Below are 27,423 nucleotides of genomic sequence, written 5' to 3'. Positions count from 1 at the left end.
TCTATATATCAATCAGGTTCTAGGGGAAAAAAACACAGAACCATTTTGGCTGGACTTGATCAGAATAATCGTTTTTTATAGTTGACGTTTAAAAGCTAAATGTTTTAAACTTTCAGAGCAAATTGTTTTGCGATTCTCAAACTATCTTAGTGACAGATTTCAGTGCATCAAGATGAGTTTATGCTCTGAATTTATGCCAATTTCTGAAGGTGTTCCTCTGAGTTCTATATAAGGTCAATTTTTATTTATATATAAATAAACTGGATCAAAATGTGGCTGACACAAATTTTCACTTTTATCCTGATGTCAGTGATTTATTGCTTTACATATTCTCTTCGATTGAACTTATAAGTTCATGTCTTTCATAAAACTTCTGAATAAATGCTGGGGAGTTTCTTTTAGATATTTAAGTCTACTTATACACTGCAAAAACACAATCTTACCAAGTATTTTTGTTTAGTTTCTAGTGCAAATATCTTAGTATATTTGCAATAAGACAAAACTAACTTACAAACACTTTTTCAGCAAGATATAGCAGCTTGTTTTAAGTCAATATATTTGTAATACTTATGAAAAAGTACTAGCTCCACTGGCGGATTATTTCACCTATAACATGAAAAAATAACTTGATATAAGGGAAATAATCTTATTACAGTGAAAATTAGGATGTTTTTATCAATAGTAAGGATTTTATTTACTGAAAACAAGCTCCGATATCTTGCTGAAGAATTATTTGTAAGTCAGTTTGTTTTATTTAAAGATCCCTGAGATATTTGCACTAGAAACTATAGATAAAAATAGTTGGTAAGACTGTAATTCTGTGAATCCTGTCTCTCATGTGGGAGGATTTGTAGAAGAATCTATTGTCAGAAATTTTTCAGAAATTGAAACAAGTAACTTTCACACACTTCACATAAATTTTATTCAGCTCAGTTGGTAACTTTTAAGCTGCATAACCTCCATGTGACTTTAACTATCGGTTTGGTGTACAAGCATAACTAAGGCAATTAAATAGCATGTTAAAAACACATACAGAGTTCTTGCTTTATCTATTTTCAAGTATAGTTCATTATCTGCAATAGCATTCTATCATAAAATGGTGTTATTTTGTGGTCCCACCGTGCGACCATGTTGGTCTGGGTTCAGCGTTTTAATGTTTGCGTGCAGAAACATGACTGATGGTTTTCCTTAATTACCTTTAGATATGAGTTTGTGGACGCAGGTCGTTTTTCCTATGTGTCTCCATTCTGGAAATCGCTTCAGTGAACCTACTGCATGTGTCTGAGTTAATTCCTGGTGTCGTAACCTCTGAGTGAGTCCTGACGGATGATCGATCCAGAATCATTGTTCCCCCCTCACTCCAGCCCTCAACCCTCTCATCACTTCACCAGCTGTCAGAAAACGTTGCCAGGAAACAGCCGGTTCTTCTTTCAAATACGTTTTCATCAGACACAAAGTGTGGTGGTCATTCCATGTGTGGGCAGATATGAGCTGAACATCTCAGATTTGAGACAAAGAAAGAAAATCATCAATAAAGCTTTAAAACTGGAAAGTGCATCCAGTTGAGTCACATTAGAGCAGGAAAAAAAATCCTATTTGTTTGCGTTTGTATTAATTGCATTACAAAACGATTAAGTATATTTGAAGCCTTTTGTATATTACGCTGGATTAATAATTTTTGTAAACCGCACTATATCTCCCTCTGGTGGTTGTTCTTTGACATTGTTTTGGTTATCACGAGAGAGGGGGAAAAAAATCCAAGATGGCCGAACTTAATGCCAAAGTTTTCATAAGTTAAGCTAACATCAACCTTGAAACATTGTTGCTTTGGACGAGGTTTGACCGTAAGTATGGACTATGAGAAAAATAATAATCATGTCTTTGTTTTGTGTAACAATGGCACGAAAATTTGTACATTTAGGTTAGTAATGGAAATGTTTTTATATTTGCTTTCAGTAAGCAACAGGCTAGTTTGTGATGTTAGTTGGTGCTAGCATAGCAATGCACATTCCTCGCCTTATAGCTAAAATAACATTTTAGCTGTTTTTTAAATTTATTGGCTATGTTTATCATACCGGATGGAATAAGTCAATGTAAGTCAACATGATAGTGATACCCAACATTGTAATGTGAAAAGCTAAACTTAGCATTTTAGCTAATTTTAGCTTATGCACTCATGTTTGCATTTATGTTCGTCAAAATGCTTGTGATAACCTTCATTCTGCTGGTAGTGTTTACATGCTGCTCACTCTATGCTAGTGATAGCCTTCATGCTAACATTAGCATTAAACTAAAATAAACATTTTAGCTATTTTTTTTATATACTAGCCATGTTCAGCATCCTGAATAAAGTCAATGTAAGTTAGCATGGTAGTGATACTCCACAGGCTACGTTTAAGCATTTAAGCTATGCATAACATTTTAGCAAATTTTCAGCCTGATTTGGGTCTGACCAACATGCACACTTTGGCAGGCCACTTTTAAATTTCTTCAGTAATGTTCTTGTTAGCTAATGCTATGCTTCATATATTTTATACATTTTACAATGGTCAAACAGAAAGCATCACTCAGAGGTCTTTCTTCAATAGAACAGCAAAAAAGAAGCCTGTTTATTGGAGCACCAGTTTGCTTGGGGAGGTGTGAATGTGCAATCAAACTCTGATACAGACCAAAAAAGTGAACTCTGGTTCGCCTAAAAATCTCCGTATTGGTTCGGTTGAAGAGAACTCTTTAAAAGCAGGAAGCAAACTATAACGCAGAGCATTCTGGGTAAACACAACCAAAACAAACACGCAAGTCTAATGCTAGCAGAAGAAATGGCTCAGGTTCTTTTACCAAAGTCAAAAGAGAAATCAAGCAACAGCTAAAATCTGATCCATATTCACTTTTGTTTACATTTTGTGAAGAGGTTGCGCTCCTGTTTTCTTCAGAACTGTTTGTGTCGTTTCCTTCAGTGGTTTTGGGTGCAGCGCCTCCACAGGCGAGGAGGTGAACTAGTTTTTCAAATAGTTTGGGTTCATTTGATACAGTTCAGTGTGAAATTGAACCCAACCATCTGAAAATGTAACAAATGTTCCAAATTTGGTCCCAAAGTAAACAGAGTCTGCCGGACTATGAAGTATAAAAACATTATCTCGCCTCCTCACTCCACCTTAGCGTTCAGCCTCCTCCTCCGTCCTCTGTCCCCAAACACACCCTCTCCCACCCTCGTCTCCACAGATGGGACCTCAGTGAGGACCAGCTGCAGCGCAGGGACAGCTGTGTCTCTGGGGGTTGGGTGGGAGAGAGATTTAAAGCCCCCCAGTATGAAGGCAGCTCCTTTTTTGTGGGGTTGATGTGAGGTCTTCTACCTCTTATCTGATAATTGTTATCAACCCAAAATTAGCTTACTTTCTAGTGACATCAATACGGGTCAGTAGGTGCTTAATTGCTGTTTCTAAAGATTTAGGAAGGTTTCCTCAGATGCCAATAAAATCTAGTCAAACCTCTCCAGCTTCCTGATTTAGACGATAGACCTTGTGTGTGATGTGTGAAAACAGTAACTCTGTTGTTTGTGTGAAAATCTGTGCTGTCTCAGGAGTTGTTGCCAAGCAAGCAGCTCAGAGAATTAACAAGTGTATAAAGGCACATTGTAATGTTTAAGTAGACTGAAAACATGAACTTAAAGGTGATGCTTTGGGTTTGGCCAGAACCAGTCACTGGTTCCGTACAAAAGTAGCAAAATATTTGAGTCTTAAAAGTAACGCAAACAGTTAAAAAAAACATACGGCTGTTTTCTGACGTTAAGTGAATGTTTTTGAGCTGTTTCAAAAAACACCTGATCGCTAAGTCACATTTGAAGGGCTCTGCACCGCTGCCTAGCAACCCCAGTGAAGCACAGCCCGTTACCAAGCAACCCAAGCGGAACTCCAGCATGTTTGGTCAGCTGGTTTGACTGCTGCTGGAAAAGACAAGTGTTTTCTTGACTTTATTCAGAAACCATTTGCTGCAATCTTCTTGGTTGTGCAGTAGGCTTCACTTCTGCTTTTCAGAAATGTGCAGTTGTATAATTGTGCAGCCATTTTGAAACATTGAGCAGCTTATTTGGATTTAAAGTTACAAGATGCCCTAAAACAGCGTCATTCTGAAAGGAGCTCAAAATAGGCAGAACGGAGCAGACTGAAATCTCTTTATCTAAAAATTATTTTGTGCAACAAATGTAGAGAAAATGTTTTGTGCTGCCCATAAAGTTATTCTAACATGTTGAAGGAAGCACAATAGGTCACGTTTAAGCTTAACTAAGTTTTGTAACGGCAGACAAGTACAAGCTAAATATCATCTGGAAAAACGTCTTGTGCTCATTCAAGACCAAAATGGACTTTTTGGAAATGGTTCCAACTACTAAGCCTGACTGTAGCGTCTTTTCACAAAGTGAATTAAATAACAAACATGGAGGATTTTCTCCAAATTCTTCTACTCCCCTTCAGATCAATATTTGGATGGCTGCCTGGCAGTTGCTAGCTCTCCTTCAGCTGATTGAGGAGTTTATGCCCTGCAGTCTGCTTTTCTGTCACACTGAAGCATGCATGTGTGTATGTGTGTGTGTGTGTGTGTGTGTGTGTGTGTGTGTGTGTGTGTGTGTGTGTGTGTGCGTGTGTGTGTGTGTGTGTGATCCACCTGAACATCTTTTTCTCTTCAGTTTAAGTCCTGGAGCGGCTTTAGCTCTCTGTTCTAAGAAAGCTTTTAGAAAGTGGTCAAAGGAAAATCTTGACTATGCTACCAACCTTGCTTAGCTAGCTGTGAGAGTTCAGCGGATCAGAGTTCAGTGAATTTTCTATGTATTGAATATTTAACTTTCTGTCAGACATATTATCTATTGATATTGATAAATTTTCTATAATTTCTTGTTGATTTACTTCCCCAATTTCTAGTATCTGTCAGCTTATATGGATCACCCTGAGGCAGCATTGTAGCTTGAGGCTGAAATCTTCCTTTCATCCAATCTGTGTGTTTGTGTTGTAATATCACATGAGCCTGGATTTCTGCTCTTCCTTCAGCTGTTTGCTGTGGGAAGTTGTGGTGTGATGAGCACTCTGTGGGTTGTGTTCACTGCTGTGGTTCTCTGGGAATCACTTCAAGTCTGAATAAACGAGAGGAAGGAGCTGAGTGATGCCTGCTGATCGAGTCACTGACCTCTGGATCTTGGCCTCTGCAGACCATCCAACAATCTGACAAATGCAGCAGGAGCCGGAAATATGCACTTCTTTGCCACAGTGATGGGAAAGCAAAAACCACAGAAATGTCAGCAGCAGAAAGTCTAATGCTTTAGGGAGGCTCCAACCTGCTGAAATTTACTTTAAGTGTTATAAATAACATATTTTATAACGTAGATAAGTAATAGTTAGCTTGTTTATGTCTTTTCCATTTACCAAAATTAGTACTTATTGAATAAATAACATTTTTATCAGCAGTGATCGATTGGTAACATCGCGATAAGTTAATAAATCAGCAAAAAATGACAAAAAAGTAATTTTAGCATTGATAAAAAAATCTTGAAAATGAAAAAAAAACATTTGATATTGAAAATAATTAGTGCTAAAAATGTTAAAATGATCAAGAAAGAAAATAACGTTTTCTGCATTTATTTGAGTCCATAGTTTAAACTCCAGTGTTTCATGCCATTAATCACTGTGTTGAGTTTTTAAGTGGTGAAATTTTACCACTTATTGCTCACAAAGTGAGAGAACAGCTTACTTTCACTCACGCTGAATATTTAATTGAAGTTGTAACAATAGAAGTGTGGATAAGTGATTATATTTGGCCTGTTTGTCTGGTTTTGTGTTTGTGAATGGGAGAACTGGGACAGCTGGTTACTGAGAGGGATGAACCGTGGGGGTTAAAATGGGGGGCCAATTAAAGACATCTGCTCCTTTCTTTTACTCAGACCGTCACTCCCACATCGTTCCACTCAAACTCATAACTCACTCTGCTGGGGTCTTCACTATCCAACTAATTAATCAACCATAGTTCCATTATTTCAACTGGAAACACTGGAATTTCCCTTTCCAAACTTTTCATCCCAGTTTCGTCCTCTGTCGCCCTCTGGTGGTGGGCTGTAACATCCTGTACGTGGCATCAGCGCTGGTCACGTCAGCGGGAAGAAAAACAGTCCTTCTTTTATTTCAAAGAATGTTTAACTTCTGCTGCCCACATTATATGTTAGTCAGACACACCCATCAGACACACACACACGCACACACACATGCCAGTGTAACATCTGGAATCAATCGGCTTCAACCTCTGCCATGAATGTACCTCAGCTGCACACATATAGAAAAACTCCTGCAATGCCAAGAAGAGAAGACTGATGCTGGCTGATTGTTTCTTTATGCCAGTTGAATGCAAGTTTTATCGCCAACTGCACATAAAGTATTTTATTTAAGCTCAAATTACAGCACTGTCACTTCTTCTTCTCCTTCTAATATAAGACTACAAATTAACTGCTATAATAAGCTAATATTGTGTTAGGAAGAGAGGAAATTAGTGTGTTGGTGCTAGAAGTCTGCGGTGATATATTTTTATATCGAGTAAATACAAGGCCAGTATTGAAAATACCAATACTTTTTACTTTAAGGGCACCTATAATGTAAATTTCAAATTTTACACATTTTCATGCTTCCATTCGGATCTCAATTTCATCTGAAAACATCCCAAGCACTTAAAAACATAAATAAGTTAATGGTTTTTGGTGTCTAGAAAACAAGCCGGTTCAGAAACCTCCTGATTTTAAGTCGCATTCATTCCCTGCTCAGTTACCTAGCAACCCTAGCTAAGTCCAGTCCCGTTACCTAGCAACCCAAACGGAACTCAGGCAGTTTAGTCAACTGGATGTACAATAGCAAAGGCAAGTGTTTTGTTGATAACTTACCATTCTGAAATGTTGTTTTTTAAATGTCCACAGCCATTTTTTATAATTGTGTACGTGTGTTTGCAGCCATTTTGTGAGTGGGGGTCGTGGTCAGCAGCAGTTTATCTGGATTTAAAGTGACAAGAGGCCCTAAAACATTTCATTCTGAAAGAAACTCAAAATATAGCGAACTGAGCAGACTAAAATCTCATTGTGTACAAATGATTTTGCACATAAAATGTAATAAAAATGTCTGTAAAGCCCATATATACCCATCCTAACCTGGTCAAGGATGCATACTTTAAGTTGCATATATCATCAAATATCTGACCTTTAGGTGTTTTTGTGTTTTTTACTTGGAATTATTTTTGTTCAAACCTTCAACAGAATTTGAACAAAATTTTTAGATGTTTACAAAACACATAAATAACATATTTACATGATTTATCTGTATTGTTCCTAAACAAAGTGAAAAAAGGACTATTTAAGACCAAATCAAAACAAAATATTGTTAGGTAGAGTTGAGAAGTTACAATACAAAAAGGAAACTAAAAATAAAGTATCTTAACAGGCTAGTATCGATCCGATTGATATTACCGATATTTTGGATCGATCAGCCAACCTCTTGTTGGTACGTGTGTCCTGTGACCTTTGGGTGAAAGACATTTTCCATGTTTGAGACAATTTGTCTTTGCTAATGAGCTCCAAATCTTCCTTGCTGTCACTCCAACCTTTAGTTTCCACCACTGATTCTCTTTCCCATTGTCAAAATAAACATGTTGGTGAATTTGAAATATTATTCTAAACCCAAATTTGCCCGGGGTTTGATTAAATTCTAGCTGTATTTAACCATCATATGTCAGTTTATGTCTCCTGTTGTTTAATCAATCCACATTATATCCATTCATTTTGTTTCTGATTCACGTTTAGCTTAATTGACTGAAATGATTCATAACTCTTAATGACCTCTTTTCTGTAGATATTACACCCCACATGTGCAAACACAACACTTTTCTGTCTGTCTGCTCTTCTGACCAGAGGCTGTTTGTGGTATGGGCCACATGGGCGGTTGCCCAGGGTGGCAATTAGAAAGGTACTAGGGGAGTGGCGCAAGCACTGTTTAAGTGTAATTATCTGTCAATGTGCTATTGCTTTTTTGCATTTGCAGCCAGAAGGAAGTTTGTGCTTGCTGCTGAAACGAGTGTTGTGGCAGAATGTGTTGCTAAAACTACCAACTAAACTGTTGAAATATGAATAAATAGTGTTCTCTGCATTCAGTAAGTATTTCCTTAAGTTAAATAGTATTAAATATATTTTCATATGGATATAATTTGACTGTGTACAGACAAAAAAAATGCATCGATTTGAGTGATAAAATAATACTTATTAAAACAATTGGTTGTCTTAAAGGTTCTATTTATGAGGGCCACATAAAGACACATTGCGGACCAGATTCGGCCCCCGGGCCTTGAGTTTGACACGTTCTGCAGAGGTTAAGTTTGATTTAATAATAATTTTAAAAAATTGGGAAAACAAACAAAATAGGAGCTTAATTTAGTCATCTTATTTGTTGAAGTATGATTAAGTAAGACACAAAATCTTACCAAGCATTTTTTAAATGTAGTTTCTAGAGGAAATATCTTATTACACTTGAAATAAAACAAAATTAACTTAAAAGTAACTTCAGCAATAAAGGTAGGCGCTTGTTTTAAGTAAACAATTTCTGAATGTTGATAAAAGTTATTAGTTCCACCGGCAGATTATTTTAAATGTTTTGTATGTGGAAAAAAATCTGCCAATTTTATCTATATTAATTGCTGAAAAGTTACTTGTAAGTTAATTTTGTGTTATTTCAAGTGTAATAAGATATTTGCAGTAGACTTATGTTTGGTACGAGTTTGTTTTTTCAGTGCCCTGACACTGAATGACGTTAATAAAATAGTTATTATTTAAACATGTTGTGTTTTCAGAATTGCTGTTTAATTGGAGTTTGTTTTTTCCTATTTGTACGGTTCAAATCAGCACATATATAAACCTGAGCTTTGGATGAGCGGAGTGATTGACAGGTAAAAAATTTTTTATTGTGATAACCTCACTGCATTTGTCTGTACTTGCAGCGTTTGTTACACCAAAAGCTTTTGTTTCCTTCAGGTTGAAACAGGTTCCTTTAGGTTTCACATGTCGAGCAAACCAAAGGGAATGAAGCTGGTCATTTCAGAGTATGGAGATTTTATTTTTCATGTGTCTCTCTGAGCGGGGGGAGGGAATCTGGACTGAATGAATGGGTCTCCTTCAGACTTTTGCCTCTTCCATCCCTCCCTTGTTTCCTCCCTCAAATTGCCACTTTTCTCTCTCTCTCTCTCTCCCTCTCTCTGTTTCTCCCTGCTTGTCTTCGCTTTTCGAAGGGAAACTTTCTTCATACCTGTCTGAACAGGGAGAACCGGACCGCTGTAGGGCACAGAAAAGATAGAATTAAACAAAGAAGCGGGGCTGGGAGGAAAACAAACGAACGAGCAGGGAGTGTAGGACAAACGTATGCAAAGAGAGAAAACAGGAAAAGAGACGTTTTTTCTCTTCATTCCCTGCTGGGCTGCTGCTGCAGTTTTGTGAGACCGGTGGCTATTTTGGTCCGTCAGTGTCGGAGCGGTTTAGGATGGATGCCATCATGCTGCAAGAGAAACTGGTGGAACGGCTTCTGTGCCCACGAGTGAGAACCGCAAGACAGAAGGTAAAGAGATGGATATATATGGACACTCTCAGCGAAAAGTTCATTTTAATAAATAAACGGACCATGTAGTGTGCTAGAAAGAATACTTATTCAAACTAATTTGGGACTTTTTTAAGTTTGTAAGAAGTAAACTTACAGTAAGTGTACTGTTAAAAGGTCATTTTAAGTACCAAATTATACATTCAATAGTGTACTGGGTTTATATTTGTGGTTTATTTATGAAAGGGACTACAACTTGATTCATAAAGTTAATTCAAATGTTTCTGTGTTTTTTTAAAGTATGTAAAGATTTAGCACACATACTACTTACTGTAAACTTTATCACTGAACATGTAAGTTTATAACAGGTAATACATCAAACTTATTCTGTCATATTAAATGTATTCTGCCATATTAAACTTAACTTAGTTCTGGGTTTTAATCAAGATTTAAAGATTCAGTACTTTGTGGCAGAGATGAGCTTTACCAATGTACACATATAAGCTTTAGCATTAAAGTAAAAGTTTATTAATGTACTCAGTTGAATACTTTTCAATATATTCTGAAGTATATGAAATATAGCTTAAATAAAGTAATCTACTTAAGTTGGCTTTACACTCATACCACACTTGAATAAACTACTTTTATCTAAGGGTACATTTGAACAAATGAGGCAAAACGTGTGGAAACTGTTGAAACGACCCTATTTCCATGATTATATATAAAAAAGTATAAAGAACTGAGTTGATCTTTCGCTTTAAAATTTCTGCCAACTTATATTTCTGCAGGGAGTCAAATTATTGCTGAGGCGGATTTCTTTCCAGCCTCACCAGCAGCTCGTCTCTGACCTTCTGCTCTTTTTGTTTTGCATGAGCGCAAACGTTTGTGTGTCTGTTTTAATAAACGTGAGCCTCACCCGAGGGAAGGGAGCCGTCGGAAACGCCTGTGACAAGTTATGACAGCGCGTGAGGAGGCTCGCTGTGCGTCTGACTGGGTTAGAAACAAGCTTTTCAGGTCTGTTGAATGTAGCTTCTGTCCGTGTGAGTGAATGCTCTCTGCAGGGCTTGAATGTTTGTTTATCTCTCCACATGTCAGCGCGTCGTACTGTAGGGTCAGGGTGACGCTCCACCAGATGCGGCAGTAGCAGGAGCTGCTGTGCCACACAGTGGGAGACTGGTATCTTGTGGTTCTCTTTGTGTTTCTGGAAAGTCTGAGGCGTTGGTTATTCCCAGCCGCTCTCAGAGGAATGCTCTGCACGAGTCTTTCCATATACTTGAAGCTTTTCTGTCTGCTGTGGTAATTTTATTGCGGCACAAGCTCCTCAGATCCTTGGTTTAATTTGTCTTGACATTAAAACTCCTCTCAGCTAATTGAAGTCTGCTTCTGGTTTTGTATTATTTTGGTGCTAAAATTGCAAATCAGTTGTGTAGTTCTCTGATAAATTATGTAGCCCAGCTTAAAGATATCTACTTAAGGGAAACTATTATGCAAAATTCACTTTTTGTATGTTTTATACCATTTGGGTCTCAGCTGCTCCTAAAAACAGCCCAAGTTCTTTAAAAAAACACAAAGCTGTTCTTTGGTAATAAGTTAATGTTTTTTGGTCTTGTGAAGTTACATTCAACTGGCCGTTACCTAGCAACCCCAGCCAAGCCCAGCCCGTCTCCTAGCAACCCAAGCCGAGTTCCAGTACTTTTGGTCAACTGCTGTTTGCGCTGTACAGTGGAAAAACAAGTGTTCTGTTGTTGATTTGCCATTCAAAAAAAGATGTTTCACATTGTAAAATAAGATAGAAAGTCAATTTTTAAATGATGATTTTATTTATTAAGTGTATTAAGTGTTGGTTGTTGTTTTGTGTTCTTGTGTGATCATTTATAAGTTGTTCATGATCTCTGGGAGTAATTTGGGAAGGTTTTTTTGTTCCATGTTTTCTCCATTTGTGGATAATTTATCTCTAAATGTAAAGTCCCAAAGCTTTACTAATGATCTTTCCACATCAATCGGTGTTAATGGCGTCAGATGCTGGAGCTAGTTCATGTTGTCAAACATGTTCTATTTTACTGATTTCCTGATTTTAGAGGTCATGCAGTAAAAAGGGATGGGCTAATGAAACTGAACTACGTTGCCAAAAAAGTGTGGCTAATCATATTTAATTAATGAATCAGCAATTATATTAGTAAAATATTATCTTATTTTAAATAGTTTTATAATCTGATATACACCGTGTTCCAAATTATTATGTAAGTTATATTTTCTCAGATTTTCTTAAATGTTCAATGCAAATGATGGACAGTATAATTTTCAAGTCATGAACTATTACAGTATAAATCAAATTTTACTGAACAAAGCTCCCCATGAGAACAGAATTTTTTTTAAAAATAAAAACTCATAATGCACTGTCCCAAATTATTATGCACAGCAGATTTTCTAAACATTTTATGGATTATAAAGAACTGACATGGGGAAGACATACGGTAAAGGTCGTCGGGACCGGGAGTCGAACCCGCGATGTCCGCTTCGAGGACTAAGGCCTCCAAACGTAATTAAATTATAAATTATAATTTAAAATTATATGACATGGGGCATGCTGTGGTGGCGCAGCTGGTTAGCACGCCCCATGTCATATAATTTTAAATATTATTTTTAAAAAGATTAATTTGACTTTTTATGTTCGTTATATATTTTTTATTATGTTTTTATGTCCTACTTTGACATCAAAAGCCATGTATTATAACCGCACTGTCATTTAGTAAATTTACATAAAGAAAAATCAAAATCTTTGCACATCTATAATTGGAACAATTGGTCAAACCTGGAAGTCAAAAAAGTGAAACCAATATGTAACATTTGTTGCCTTGCTTTGCCAAAGTGTGAGACTGAATCGTTTTATGTTAGAAGTATGACAGTTGGTAGGAGTCAATGTGTTTTTTATGTTTGTATGTTTACATAAAAAACATCTCTTTTGACAGTGTGATCAAGAACGTCTGTAACTTGTTTTTAAACTTTTTTATAAAGTGTTTTTTGTAATGTAAATAAACGTGTTAAGTTCTTAGCCGTTTGATTTGATTTGAAGTTGAAGCCTATTGTATTTTGAATTGTTTTGTGCTAAGTGACTAAACCACAAGCACAACAAATCAATAACAGGCATACATATTTCCTAACTGTCAAACTGTTTGGTTATAAGCAATATTTTAGCAATAGAATATTTTAGCAATTTTGAAAACTAGACTTTTTTAACACCTTGGTTCTCCTTTTATATTAAGGCGGCCATGTTGGTTTTTGATGGGATTTTTTTTTAGAAACTTCAGAAATTCCAACCCAAATTAATTCCTATTGTTTTTTCTAATGTACAGCTAAAACAAATTTGTCAACTGAGTACAAAAGTGGAGATGTAGAACAATGGTCTGTAATGTCCGTCTAACATCTAGCATCCTCCATGTTTTACATGTTTCCCTGCTTCTTCATGCCTGAATCAGATTAATGGTTTCATATCTTCTGTTTCTGAAAGAATCAGGAAGATTCTCATAAGAAGTTGATGCAACTCCTTGGTGGTTTGAGTCAGATGGTTTTATGCACAGAAGAAAGCTTGTGGTGCAACACCATGTAGGAATGTGAAATCAGTTCCTCTAAACTGTCTGGCTCAAAGTGACGTGTTATAATCCACATTACAACACTCAGAGGAGCTGCTGAGACAATTATGAGGTTTTATTTAGATTTTTTTAAGATGGTAAAACCTAAGCATTGATTTGTAAACCTAACCTTCAAATATCTTTTATTTCCCTTTCTGTGTTAATCTTGATTAGATGCCCTAAATTTTGCCACCTAAAATAAAATGAAATAAATGTAACCACTGAAAGCAGTTACACTTTACAAAAATTCAAACCATTTCTATGTAAACCAGCAATTACAAGTTCCTGTGTCTCAGTGTACACATCAGATCTGAACTCTCAAAAAGACAAACGGGGCCACAAGGAACGCAGATGTCGCCACAGCCTCGCTGCAGAGGGATTAAGCAAAACAAGTTCCTAAAACTGCGGGTCATGTGACATTCCTACGAGCTCAGACAGAAACTGTACGGTTGAGAGAAACACGTGAATTAAGAACTGTTTTTGTGAGGTGTGATCTAAAACTCAACATACTAAAAGAAACGGAAAATATTAGAGTTTTTTGTTCCTGAAGCTTTCAGGATTAGGACGAGTATTCATTGAACCCATATCTGCTTTTGCAGAACCGGCTTCTTTGTGTGTAGAAATAATACCTTCTTAGCCTTTTATTTGCTGATTCTGTGTTTGTCTGAAAAATACACTGAAAAAACACAAAGTCTCACCCAGTATTTTGGTCTAGTTTCTAGTGCAAATATTGTAGTACACTTGAAATATGACAAACTAACTTAAAAGTAATATTTTATTAAGATATAGAAGCTTGTTTTAAGTGAATAGTTCCTTAATATTGATGAAAAAGAATTTGTTCTATTGGCAGATAAATCATCTTATAACATGGAACAAGTTCTGAGTTATTTACTTAAAACAAGTTTCTATTTTGTGCTGGAAAATTACTAGGTAAGTTAGTTTTGCTCTTATTTCAGGTTTACTAGAAACTAGACCAAAAATACTTGTTAATATTTTGTTTTTTGCAATGTAATAAATGTACTTCTGCTCTTATGGGCAGCAAATCCTCACAATTGCTGCTTTAATGTAATATTTCTTTTTTAAAATTAGTTGAATTGTTTGTTTGCAAAGTCCACTGTTTTAAGATTGGTTCAATTTAAATAAAAACTGAAAATAGACAGCTTTCAGTAACACTTGTGTTTTTATTTTATCTTCCAGGAGAAACAGTATGTGGGTTTTGCAACTCTGCCAAACCAGGTCCACAGGAAATCTGTGAAGAAAGGCTTCGATTTCACCCTGATGGTTGCAGGTCAGTTTGTAGGATGTAAACAACTTCATCATATCTGTCAGTTTATTAGAAAAAATGCTGAACTCCTTAAAGGTTACGCTGACCAGTTTTTGTCTGTTTCCAGATTTGTAATAATCCAGAAATGGATCTTTGTTGGATATTGTTGACCTTTTTTTAAATATGCGGTCACATCTCTGTGTCTTACAGGAGAGTCTGGTATGGGGAAGTCCACTCTGGTCAACAGTCTGTTCCTCACAGACCTCTACAAAGACAGGAAGTTACTAAATGCCGAAGGTGAATCTCCACTATGTCTCATCTGTATTATTTAAAGTTTTCTGCTGGCTCCGATACAAGCATGGAGTTAAAAACAGTTCGGCCTTGACTAACATCCTTGCATTCACGTTCAAAGCCATTTCTTAATGTCCAGAATTACTAATATTATTTTTAGAGGTTATCTCAACGTAACCCAGCAGCCGAGCTTATTTTGCTCTGTCCCTGATGGATTTAATCCAATTTTCACTGACCTTCATCCTGCGCTGATGCTCTTTAGAGCGGATTAACCAAACTGTGGAGATCATCAAGCACACCGTCGACATCGAGGAGAAGGGAGTGAAGCTCAAGCTGACCATAGTGGACACGCCGGGGTTTGGAGACGCCGTTAATAACAATGAGTGGTGAGACAGCAATGCAGATTCAACGTCTCTGTTGGAGTTACTGTTGTCACTGACTGGTTGTGACTATTTATTTAAAAAACTGGCTCATTTTTATATGAATTTGTTTTTAAACCAGTTGGGATAATTCATTTAATCTGGCAGATATCCATGGGAAATGATAAAAGGGTAAACTTTGGATTAGAATCAGTCAAGCTTAAATTGATTTTATTTTCTTCTCATTTTTTGTACCCTGACAAACTTTTTGCTTTTCTGATGTTTTTGTCTTCAGAAAAGTTCATCCAGATGTTGCTACGCTTGCATTTTCTGCAGATTTGTGATTTTGTATTTTTTAGTCACCGAATCCTTAAATGAGCCGCTTCCTACTTTTTTCTTTACAACCACTAAGTACTTTGCATCATGTGGACAACTTGGAGAAGATGGTGCAATATTTGTACCTGAGCTGAGCTCTACATATGCTCTCTGCTGCGCTCCGCCCCTTATGCCTGTTCTCCTTCTCCCTCAGTGGAGCAGTAAAGGACAAGCTTTTGAAATTGAATTTTCTTGCGTGCTAATGATGTGGTACAAATAAATGTTATCTTCTTAATTTGTGTGTGTTCTAGCTGGAAGCCAATCACAGATTACATCGATCAGCAGTTTGAGCAATACTTCAGAGACGAGAGCGGCCTGAACAGGAAGAACATCCAGGACAACAGAGTGCACTGCTGCCTCTACTTCATCCCTCCATTTGGCCATGGGTAATCACACATATTTATGCAACATATATGCATACCTAAAACAAAAGAAAACTAAACTGGAGTCTGGATTTTTCTTCACAGCTTACGTCCCGTGGACGTGGAGTTCATGAAGGCTCTTCATGAAAAAGTGAACATCATTCCTCTCATCGCAAAAGCCGACTGCCTCACTCCCAACGAGATAAAAAAGCTTAAAGACAGAGTGAGTTTCAGGCCAGCAGATTCACTGATTTGACAGCATGCTCTGTATCCGGATAAATGGATATGTCTTTGTGTTTTTCTCTGACAGATACGAGAGGAAATAGAGAAGTTTGGGATCAAAGTGTACCAGTTCCCTGAGTGTGACTCTGACGAGGACGAGGAGTTCAAGCAACTCGACAAAGAACTGAAGGCGAGTTTCAGCTGTTTACTGCTGTTTTAATGTATTTTTCAGCGCAATTTGTAAAAACACAACCTTTATATTTAATGCATTGATGAAGTCGGAAAAGAAATCCAACACCAGAAATAAATTGCTTTCGTTTTTACGAAATCTGTGATGCTACTTTTTGCCAGGAAAAAAAAACAACATTTTCTGTCCTTTCACCACAATTTTTTAAATCTGGAATTTGGTCTTGATAAAAATTTTACTGGACGATAAATTGTCCCAATAATTATTGCAATAAACAATAATATTGTTGTTTTGAGACCATATATTGATAATGGCACAATAATGCAAGTCTGCCCTCTCAAAGACCACAACAAACATTTGACACTGGAACTGGAAGATTTTTAAATATTAAAAAATAAATAAACAAAACACTCAAAACAACAAATGAAATGAATTATGAAGTCTCTGTATACAAAGTTGTCCTTCAGGGGTTGATGAGACCAATACTCCAGTTTTTGGTAGAAAGAGAAAACAATCAATCATTCAAATAGATATTATTGAGCTCTTTTTAATTTATCATGCGATTAATTGATTTATTGCTTACATTCAATTTCTGTTTGCTGGACACTCGAGGATTTTTTGAAACATTTTTTTAATGAATGCATTTTCATTAGTCAGACTCATGAAGGCTTTTGGTATATTTATGTAATTTATTGGATTATCTGTGGCAAATATAGTTTGCCGTAAAATCTCTCTTACAGGTAAACCTAAGGTTGTATTTTGTGGTTTTTCGCCCACAAATAATTTCGGCTTTACGTCACAATGGTGGTTGCTACTTCCAAGTAAATCCACTTATAGCAATGCCTCCAGAAAACATTAGAAAAGTGTTACAGTAATGTGCTTAAATTAAAGGTCAGGTGTTTGGGATTAAGAGTTTTTTACAAAAAGCTTTTTTTTTGTCTGGAATTAAGCAGCTCCAGTAAAAACAGTTGCATGATTTTCTGCTCATTCTGAAAAGCTGCAGCTGAGTTCGCTCTCTCATAGCTGGCTGTAAAAATCTGAGCACACAATGGTGGCCTTGTCTGAGAGCAGCCAAGCTGTGTTAATTTAAGCATATTTAGCTGTTGGTTTGGCAGGAATTGAGCTAACATTGAGAAACTTTGTCTGAACCATGGATATGAATCCTCTGAACTGGACATGAAATAGTTAAAACAATATAGCTGGTATTCAAACCTTTTGTCACGGAGAGGACTTCAGGGGCCACAAACCTTTTAGTACTTTTGTTTTTAATTATAATTGCAATAAACTACTTTACAGTAAACTAACTTGATATTTTAATATTTAATTTTTTTCATCAATTTATTCTGTTATTATTGTTTTTGTACAGCTCTTTTTTGCTGTTTTAACCTGCTTTTAAAATTGATATATAAATAAATTTTACATTGATATTGATTATACTAATAACTAAAGCAGTCAGATTTCTGTAGACAAGTGATCTGTAAATTATTGTATATTGAAAACATAAATACAACTAGCAGGTTTGCAAGATTATTTTTTTTTAAAAACACATCCTACATTTTTCTAGATTTTTTGTGTCTTTTCAGCAACATAAACAGTTTATGGCTCACTCTTGCTTTATTTTGAAAGGTTATTAAACAGGCAAAGTCACTGGATGTTTATGTTTCCATTTTACTAATAAATTCAACAAAATTAAAAGCAAAAACCTGGATGCATATTTTGCGTTGCACGTTACATTTTCCTGTTTTATATTTTAAATTGTTTGTCATGGCATCAGTGAAAAGTTTACATATATCCACTGCCTGAACTGCCACATTTACTGTAGGTTATAATTGAATTGCGATAAAGAGTCACACAAAATCATTTCAAGAGTCGCACTTTGACACATTGTAAACATTAAATGCTTAAAATATATTCACTCTTATTTTGAAAAGTTGCAATGTCTCACGCGCAACAAATAAAATCCTGTGGTGTAAATTTGCTTCATCTGCCTTTAGAGTGCCAGAAAATAAACAGCATGCAGTTTGTTGCGTGTCTCAACAGTCCCAGTGATGCATCTCTTCGGCTGCATGCGTCTTTAGAGAATGTGCCTAACTATGTGAATGTGCACCAGCATGCTCAGTCAGCGTTCCCCGTACAGACTGGGGTCAAAATAACAACCCGTCCTTATGCGTGCAGGAGTGCACGCCGTTCGCTGTGATCGGCAGCAACACCGTGGTGGAGGCGAGAGGGCAGCGGGTCAGAGGAAGGCTGTACCCCTGGGGGATCGTTGAAGGTACATTCATGATCGATGCATTTTTTCAGCTGCTTTTCCATTAAAGCTGCAATGTCTAACTTTAATTAAAAAAAACATCCGGGAAAAGATTGATCTCCTCCCTGATCGATTATTGTCGTATGAAGAAATGAATCGCTCACAATCGAAAACAACCAATCACAATGAAAAAACACAAATCTTACCAAAGAAAGTATTTTTGGTTTAGTTTCTAGTGAAAATATCTTAGTAAACTTGAAATAAGACAAAACCAACCTACGAGTAACTTTTTAGCAAATCATAGAGACTTGTTTTAAGTAAATAATTCCTTAATATTGATGAAAAAATACTTGTACCATTCACAGACAAATTAACTTACAACATAACATGTTTCACATGTTATAGTTTTATTTATCTGCCAATAGGAATACTTTTTTTATCTAATTAATCAATAGAGAAATCAATTACTAAAATAGTCATTAGTTGCAACCCTACATGCATGCAGGGTTGAGTAGTAACAAGTTAAATTTACTCTATTATATTTACTTGAGTAACTTTTTTGAAAAAATTTACTTTTAGGAGTATTTTTTCAATGTTGTACTTTTTATGTTTACTTGAGTAATTTTATGAAATGTTTATACTTTTACTTTAGTAAAATTTCTGGTTTCTCCACCCACTGAAAGTAAAGCAAACATGTTTTAACCAGACAAAGACACACATCTGCAGTTTTTATTAAAGTTTCATAAGTTTTATATTGAAAGAAACTGATTTGGAAAATGAAATTTTACCTGATTTTGTTATTTTTCTGTTACTTATATGAATTATTGTAATATTCGTCCTTAAAATACCAACATTTCCACTTAATTTTAGATTTTAGTCCATATGATTATGTAGTTTTTAGATATTAAATGATTGATCATTTGATCAGTTACTCAAAAACCTCTTCACAAATCAGCAGGCACTGCCTCGTTACCTAGCAACTCCAGAGAAGCTGGGGCCGTTACCTAGCAACCCCAGTGGAACTCTGGCACATCAGTTACTTACCTTTTTTTAAAAAAAAAAAAAAGGTTTTATTGACTTTAATTGATAGGAAAGTGGGTAATGAGAGAGGGGGAAGACATGCGGCAAAGGTCACCAAGCCAGGAATCGAACCTGCGACGGCCGCGTCAAGGACTAAGGCCGCCATATGTGGGTTGTGCTTAACCCCGGCGCCACCACAGCACATCCCCAGTTACTTGCCTTTTTACTCTTACTTGAGTTAAATATTTTTTACTCTGCATACATGTGGATTTTATTAATTAAATATGTGACTGAATTTTATTTAAGGGTATCAATACTTAGAGGTTTATGGAAATAATCCAGTGGTGTGAATCCTTGTGTGGGAATGCTGTAATCTGGCTTGTTGGTTAAACAAAGACGTTTCTGTCCGCAGTGGAAAACCAGTCGCACTGCGACTTTGTGAAACTGAGGAACATGCTGATCCGCTCGCACATGCACGACCTTAAAGACGTGACCTGCGACGTCCACTACGAAAACTACAGAGCGCAGTGCATCCAGGAGATGACTAGGTTTGTCTCTCTGTGTGAGAAAGAGTCTGATGAGGAGAAAAGGTGCAGAATGGGAATGTTTCATGAACCTGGCGCTGATGTTTACAGGTCGAAGAGAACGTTTCATCCCTCCTCTGCTTTCTGTTTCGCCTCTTAGTAAACTGGCTCAGGATAACCGGATGGAGAGTCCAATCCCCATCCTGCCGCTGTCCACTCCAGACGCAGACACTGAGAAGCTAATCAAGATGAAAGACGAAGAGGTAAGAAAAAGTCTAGACTTTTTATTTAAGAATGAATGGTGAATGAACTGAATGGTGAAACAGTAGTTCTTTGTTTCCAGCAGGAACAAGCCAGGTACTCATGACTGTTAATTTGTTACTCTGAGTCAGTGTTTCCAAAATGGTTAAGCTAAAAGCATCATTTTTCCCCCTTTTTTAAATTTATCTCCTCAGTAAAGGGCAAAAAAAAATTAGAAAACAGATCAAAAATCACTGTAGACACAAAACTTAAAAAGATCTAGTATATTTCCACATTTTTAAAGTTGATTGGTTTCTTAATTTGAGCTTTTCAGTCAAATCTAGTCAATAATTGTAGTTTCTACTGTTTGGACTAAGTTACTCCTCCAGATTAGATTTGCTCCACACTCTAGGTAATTTTAAATCGCTTCTTAAAAATTATTTTTATTTGTTAGCATTCAGTGGAGGACTTTTCTGTTGTGATGTTTTAGTTTTCTTTTCTGTATTTTATTCTATTCTGTCCTCATACTGCACTTTAGTACGCTATAAACCTGTTCTTAAAAGTGCGATATAAATAAACGTAACATTGATAATTACTTCAAATTACAATGAATGCAAAAACTTCATTAATAAATGGGAATCTAGTTTTTTGCTCCTAATATTTTTTTAAGATGTTATTTAAAAAGCTTCCATTTGCATCAACCAACTATGCTTCAGGCTAGATCTGCTCAATTCTCCAATTGAGGTCAGGGGGCGGCCCAAAATCCTCCAGGGGGCCGCAAATGGCCCCAGGCCACACTTTGGACATCCTTGTTCTAAGTTATTTTTATGTGTGTGTGTGTGTGTGTGTGTGTGTGTGTGTGGGTGTGTGTGTGTGTGTGTGTGTGTGTGTGTGTGTGTGTGTGTGTGTGTGTGTGTGTGTGTGTGTGTGTGTGTGTGTGTTCCTCTGATGAACCTTTCAGGGTGTAGCTCTCTTGGCCAGTGGTCGCTGCAGGTTGTACCAGATAGATGTAGAAGGACATAAACATGTGTAGAGTTAATTGCCTTTCTACTTCACAATCCAGTTTCATAAAATATCTTGCAATATAACTGAATGCATCACAACGGGACATGTTGCAATAATTCCCAAAGCAATAAAGTCAGAACCAGATGGACTGTTTGTAATTGAATCTGCTTGCATTTAACTGAGGCCTTCAACACGCATTTCCGGGTCTTTATGAAAACAAATATATCTGCTATGTCGTCTAAAAAAAATTATATTGAATACACTAGATTGGATTCTGAAAAGTTTTTGTCCAAATCCGCTTCTTAGCGTTGCTTTAAACACGCCAAACCTACAGAGGTCAGTGTAGTGCAAAGCTAAAACCCACGTCAGACAATCAGATTACTTAAAAACAGAAATATGAAACAATAGAGCATGTTATATTATGTAATAAATATGAAAAAGAGACAAACAATGTAAGGAGAAAGTTTGAAAATATTACGGAAAAGATTAGGATACTCGATACTTTGACTACTTTGATACTACAGTGATATGCTAATCATTATTCATGTGCAAACATATGCAAATAATTATTCGATTTTTAATGAAAGCTAAATTGCCTCATAGAATTTGATTACATGTTCCAGTAATGCTTTTATAAATTAAATCTCCCATGCCAGCAGGTGGCGGTAACGTTTCTTACAAACCGCCAATAAAAATCAAGAAGAAGAAGATCATCTCAAAAGATGTATAGTAAAAAATTAATTTCCCTCCATTTGATGGCGGTAAATGCACAAAGTCTGTAAACTGCCATAAAACGCAACAGAAGAAGAAGAAGAAGATCATTTCAAAACAACAAAAAAATCGTCTTCATGTTAGGAATTCAACATGGCGCAAGAAAGTTAATTTGTGTGGACAGATTTGTAGATTTAACTACTTTTTATTTAGCGTATTAGAATATAAAATTATTAAAACTCAAGACGATGTCGATTGGGAGCCGTGTCAAAGTAAGTACGTGGATATATTGGCGGATTATTTGTCACAGTTTTACTAAATCTCTACTTTTAAAATAATAGAACCGTTTTTAGCAGTATTAAACTGAGTTTTTGTATGAATGAAAGTCCAAAACGCATAAAAATGTATTTGTTTTCCAAGATATTCGGCTACATCTGGAATAGGTATAACTATAACTGGGGTTAATCTGAAGGAATTAAAATGTACTGGGTCCATGTAAGCTAATTAAATTAGAATATGACGGCTTGATGTGAACTGACTAGCAGAAACGATGTGGTACAGTACATAGCTATGGAAGTTAGCAGTTTGCTTGACACTACTTGAAGGACAATCATCACAAACACTCTTGAAAAGTGTGGAATTAAATTTATTAGTCTGTAAGCATTAATAAGTCTGGAAAAAATGATGAAGCATGTTTGAATTTCAATTCAATTCAGTTTCTTTATATATACAACAAATGTCGTCTCAACAATTACAAGAAAAATTATATTACTTTAATCACACACACATTTCAATTGATCCTAGTTATCAAACAGTGCAGTATGATCAATTAATTATTCAAAGTAGATAGAGTAGATAGCATTTCTTGTCATTGAACAGAATTCAACGAAATTTCCATTGCAGCTCCCGTGCATAAGGTCAAATATATACAGTAAAAATAAGCAAACACACAATAATAATAATAACAATATATACAACTAAATTAACTAAAGGCACTTAACCATCCAAAGAAGTAGCAGCAGGTCCAATTATGGCAAAGTACAGATAATGTGACAGTGCAAAATGTGCAAAAGTAGCCATTTATATTCTCATTTTTTCATGAACAGCCTGTTATTTCTGAAAGCACGCAGGTTATTTATGATGTGTTGACTTGTCCACTTTAATACTCTCTCTGCAGCTGAAGAGGATGCAGGAAATGCTGAATAAGATGCAGCAGCAGATGCACGACAAGGATCAGTGACATATCCAGAGCTGCCCTGCAGCGCCACCTGCTGTTCCTCTCCTGGAATGACAGTGACACCTTCAGACCTGGATTTGGATTGTTCTGAGCGGCAAACCCCGTCGGACTCTGCATTTCTCTTCAGTTTGGTGCTCCATTTTGTCTGTCTGCCTGGAGGTTGTTTGTGTTTTTCAGTTTTGAGCCCCTGGCTGTGACATCAACTCGAATAATTTTAAGATATAATTTAAATAACTTCTCAGTATCTAATTTATAACGCAGTGCTTAATATTTTTGGATATAATGTGAGGTGTTTTGTAAAGAGCTGTAGGCTAATGATTAGATTTGAACATGGGTGTTGTTTTTATTATGCAATTCTGTGTTGGATATGCGAGTGTATCATAATATTTCTTCAACTCCAGGTTTCCGTCCATGAAAGTCCATATTTTCCCTGTTTGAGAAAGCTCCAATTCATTGAAATCGAACATTTGCTGTGAATTTCTTCATTAACATTTAGGGTTTCTTATGGTCAGTGTAAACATCTTCTTCCAGGTTTTTTAACATGAAGTCTGGGCTTAAAATGCACTCACTGCTAACAGCTAAAACAAAGGTTTGAGCATTAAGGGGTGCATGTGTGTGCATGCTGTCACTACTCATATCTCCTGGAAGCTTTGGGCCTATTTTTTACTGCTTTTCATCCAATTCCTTGTGCTTGTATTTAATGCCTCCAGCGTGCTGTTTGCGTCGTCACCACGGCATTATGGGAAACAAGTGATGAGGAGCCGATACCATGTCTGTGCTTCTGTTAACGTAGTGAAAAATCCATGTGAGCTAAGGCTGCAGAGTGTGTGCAGGTGACTGTATGTGTGTGTGTGTGTGTGTGTATGTGGACTTTACTGCTGCTGATGACCTGTACAGCCCTGAAGGCTGTGAGCTCAGTCTTTGTGTCCTATTTTGCAAAGGTGTGATAAATAAACTCCTCTTCTTGTCAAGCTGTTGTTTTTTCTGACTCCTTGTTGTTTTATTTTTAGAGTTTGAGTCCAGTGAGCACATCACTGTGTCCTTCATCACTGGAAAACGAAGCTTCTGCAGGAACATGATCTGCTGATTCATATTTATCTCCTGCAGACATTTTTCCTCCCTCTGCTCACAGCGTCATCATCCCGCCTGGCAGAGGATGCATGGATATAATATAGTGTGTCTGCACTAATGTTCCTGTTGCAGTACTTTGTGAGCCAAAAACAATTATAAAAAGGTTTTTATGATGGAGGAGTTTCTATTTTTGCAGAAGGTAAAACTAGATTAACATTTCCATCCAAAGCTACTTAATCAAAAATATATTTAAATATCTTTTCTTGCATGCTTTCTAATTCAGTAAAGTACCTAACGTTTAGATGAAACAGCAAAGAAATAAAATGATTCAATTTAAAATCCCCAAAGCTTTAAAATAACAGTCAGGCATCCTGGAGAAATACATTTTTCGGTAATTTATTCATATAAAGTTTGTCAGTAACACTGACAAACTTAAAAATATTTCTGTATTTCTTCACTAACAGAGTTCGCATGTGGCAAACAGTAAGCAAAGATGTGAAATCACTTAAACCAGCAACTTAAAATCAGCATAATTAGCAGATTGATTTTTTTTGTTAAATCCTTATATTGAGCTGATCACAGATTATTGAGCATGTCAAGGTGAGAATTTCAATTAAAATGAATAAAGTTCAATGATAACAAAGAGTGTCTATCTGGGAGAGCCTTTGCAGAATCGTGTTTCCACCAGAGCAACAGAGAGCATTTGAGCTCAAAGTTTTAAAAGTAAACCAAGGTTTTTATAGCTAACTAAAAATAACAAAAATCTACTAGGAAATTTAAATGGAAATAAAATCTAAGGTGCAACATGTGAGTAAACATCCAAATAGTAATAAAAACACATCTGACATGAAGATGAAGCCTAAGAATTTAAAATGTTACTAGTAATTTGCAGTTCTCTAGTAAGAGTTAGAAGATTTACCTATGGAATCTTTCTATTATTGATTATGGATTTTACTCAACAGCGCAATTCAAATCTGCTGAAATTTTTAATGGAGGTTATGACAAATATTTTTCTATGATTAGCTTTCTATTTGTTTTCCAGGAACTAGGAGGATCTTCTGACATATTCTGTGGTAGATTATCTGTGTGTGTGTGTGTGTGTGTGTGTGCGCGTGTGAATACAGGCTCATCACTTGACAGCAGTGTTTATCAGTGTGAGCCAGCTGTCACACTCGCTATACTCTTCTTCTAAAAATCAGCCAGAAGAAGGAAATTCGTCTCCAGCGAACGTCTAGAAACAAAGGTAAATGTCAAACTTTTCTTAAATTTTATATTTAATTAGTTTAACTCTTTAGTGGATATTTAGCATATTCAGTGCTAGCTGTCACATAAACTTGCATGAGAAAAGAAAAGGTTGTGTTGTCTAGGTGAACATAATACATTTTTAAAAGCGTATGATCTTTTAAACATTTTTTCAAATTATCGTTCCCAGTGCCCAAGAAAAACAACACAAAACTACTGAAAAATCATAAACTGGTGGGATAAAATCTGTAGATTTGTCAGAATTGAACAGTTTTTGTGGAGAAAAATATAAGATAATTAATGTTCAAAAAGATTCTGGATAGACGATGTATTTTAAGCTAATTTTAATTTTAAATAAATAATATTGCTTCATTTTTCTGACATTGATTACTAATGTTAGATATTGTTTAAATTCAAATCAGTTATTTTAGTTCAGTTCACAACAAATATTGTCTCAAGTCACTTACAGAAAAAAAGTAAAAATCAATCTAATTCAAACAAATTGATCCTAGTTATCAGTAATTCAGTAGTTTTTGTTAAAGTTTCATACATTTTATATTGAAAGAAGTAATGTTTCAAAATTAATTATTTTCAGTTTAGTCCTTAAAATACCAAAATTTTGATGTAACTTAACCTTTTGGTGCATCTGATGATGTAATTTTTAAATATTAAATCATTGATAATTTGATCAGTTACTCAGTACTTGAGTAGCATTTTTGCCAAATACTTTCTTATTCTCACTTAATTTATTAAGTGAGAATAAGTAATTTATTGAACGGTTACTTTTAATTTTACTTGAGTAAAAATATGCTGAAGTAGTGCTACTCTTACTTGAGTACAATTTTTTGGTACTCTGTCCACTTCTGGTTAATGTCTTGCCATACTCGGTTCAGTTCTCTTTCTTGATTATTGCTCAAAATGTCTTGCCATATAAGTTTCTCAATTAATTCTTGAATTAAAATTTTTTGTGCATTTCTATTTAATTGTTTGAATTTCTTTGGTTTAATGCTACACCTTTATTTCTTACATGTTAGTCTCTCACCACAAATTGTACTCAAGTAAGAGTGGAACTACTTCAAGTGCTTCTTTGACCTCAGTGACCTTTTGTTTCTTCCCTGCAGTTTGGTAACCATGACGACGTACCTGCTCCTGTGTCTTCTCTTACTCGGAGGTCACAGGTCATTGGCGTGCCCCCACCCTTGCTCCTGTCAGGGACGTCGGGTGAACTGCAGCGGCAGGTCTCTCACTTCCGGCTCCATGCCCCCCAGTTTCCCGACAGGAACCACCGAGCTGCGTCTCCATGACAACCTGCTGAGCACCCTCCCCAACGGGCTGCTGGACGACCTGACTTCCCTGCGCTCCGTCTCCCTCCACGGCAATCCCTGGATATGTGACTGCGGCATCCTCTACCTGCGAGCCTGGCTGAGACGTCAGACCACCGACGTCGCGTCCTACCTGGGGGCGAACTGCAGTTCTCCTCCCAGCCTGAGGGGGCGCTCTGTGGTGTATCTGACCGAGGAGGAGGTGCTGGAGTCCTGCCACTACTGGTACTGCAACCTGGCCCTGGCCTCTCTGGGCTCCCTGTTGGTGTTTGTGGCGGTACAGGCGGCTCTGCTGGTGGCTCTCATCGTTTTCCTGAAGAGGTTCGAAAGGCTGACAAAGGAGGCCAAGCGGACCACGGAGGAGAGTTTCACGGCCGGGGATGGACTCAGAGAAAACGATTATGAGCTTTTAAAGGACAGCAGCATCTGAGATGAAGCCCTTAACCCTCTTTTGACCATAAATATAACTGGAGTGCCTTGTATTTTTATCTAGTAGCTGTAAAACTGTCAAAAAATCTGCA

General features: G+C 36.5%; 2 protein-coding genes and 1 long non-coding RNA gene across 6 annotated transcripts in view; 2 read left to right on the top strand and 1 right to left on the bottom strand.

Moving 5' to 3' along the window:
- Positions 1 to 24,238, top strand: part of septin5a (septin 5a) — a 25,561-nt gene extending 1,323 nt beyond the window's left edge. The window contains exons 1-11 of one of the 4 annotated variants that reach the window (XM_028033266.1): positions 9,116 to 9,614; positions 14,420 to 14,510; positions 14,697 to 14,783; positions 15,040 to 15,163; positions 15,763 to 15,897; positions 15,979 to 16,096; positions 16,184 to 16,285; positions 18,458 to 18,554; positions 19,963 to 20,140; positions 20,235 to 20,337; positions 23,208 to 24,238. In XM_028033266.1, coding sequence (XP_027889067.1) covers positions 9,540 to 9,614; positions 14,420 to 14,510; positions 14,697 to 14,783; positions 15,040 to 15,163; positions 15,763 to 15,897; positions 15,979 to 16,096; positions 16,184 to 16,285; positions 18,458 to 18,554; positions 19,963 to 20,140; positions 20,235 to 20,337; positions 23,208 to 23,270 — 1,173 coding nt within the window. In that variant the 5' untranslated portion in view covers positions 9,116 to 9,539 and the 3' untranslated portion in view covers positions 23,271 to 24,238. Of the gene's footprint in view, positions 1 to 9,115; positions 9,615 to 10,196; positions 10,608 to 14,419; positions 14,511 to 14,696; positions 14,784 to 15,039; positions 15,164 to 15,762; positions 15,898 to 15,978; positions 16,097 to 16,183; positions 16,286 to 18,457; positions 18,555 to 19,962; positions 20,141 to 20,234; positions 20,338 to 23,207 lie in introns of those variants that run through there. The other 3 variants (XM_028033268.1, XM_028033269.1, XM_028033267.1) reach the window with 3 other exon arrangements.
- Positions 23,721 to 26,848, bottom strand: LOC114154300 (uncharacterized). The gene is made up of 2 exons (XR_003597545.1): positions 26,724 to 26,848; positions 23,721 to 24,413 (listed from the first exon to the last, which is right to left on the bottom strand). It is a non-coding gene; the product is annotated as an uncharacterized LOC114154300 (long non-coding RNA).
- On the top strand, positions 25,452 to 27,423 carry gp1bb (glycoprotein Ib platelet subunit beta). Its single transcript, XM_028033272.1, has 2 exons — positions 25,452 to 25,581; positions 26,702 to 27,423. Exon 2 carries the CDS (start codon positions 26,712 to 26,714, stop codon positions 27,330 to 27,332), a length of 621 nt encoding a protein of 206 aa, XP_027889073.1. The 5' UTR covers positions 25,452 to 25,581; positions 26,702 to 26,711; the 3' UTR covers positions 27,333 to 27,423.

Source organism: Xiphophorus couchianus, chromosome 12 (genome assembly GCF_001444195.1).
Source record: "Xiphophorus couchianus chromosome 12, X_couchianus-1.0, whole genome shotgun sequence".
In the NCBI taxonomy this organism is placed as follows: Eukaryota; Metazoa; Chordata; class Actinopteri; order Cyprinodontiformes; family Poeciliidae; genus Xiphophorus; species Xiphophorus couchianus.
Note: the sequence above shows the minus strand (reverse complement) of the source record. Positions and strands in the feature narration are given on the sequence as shown.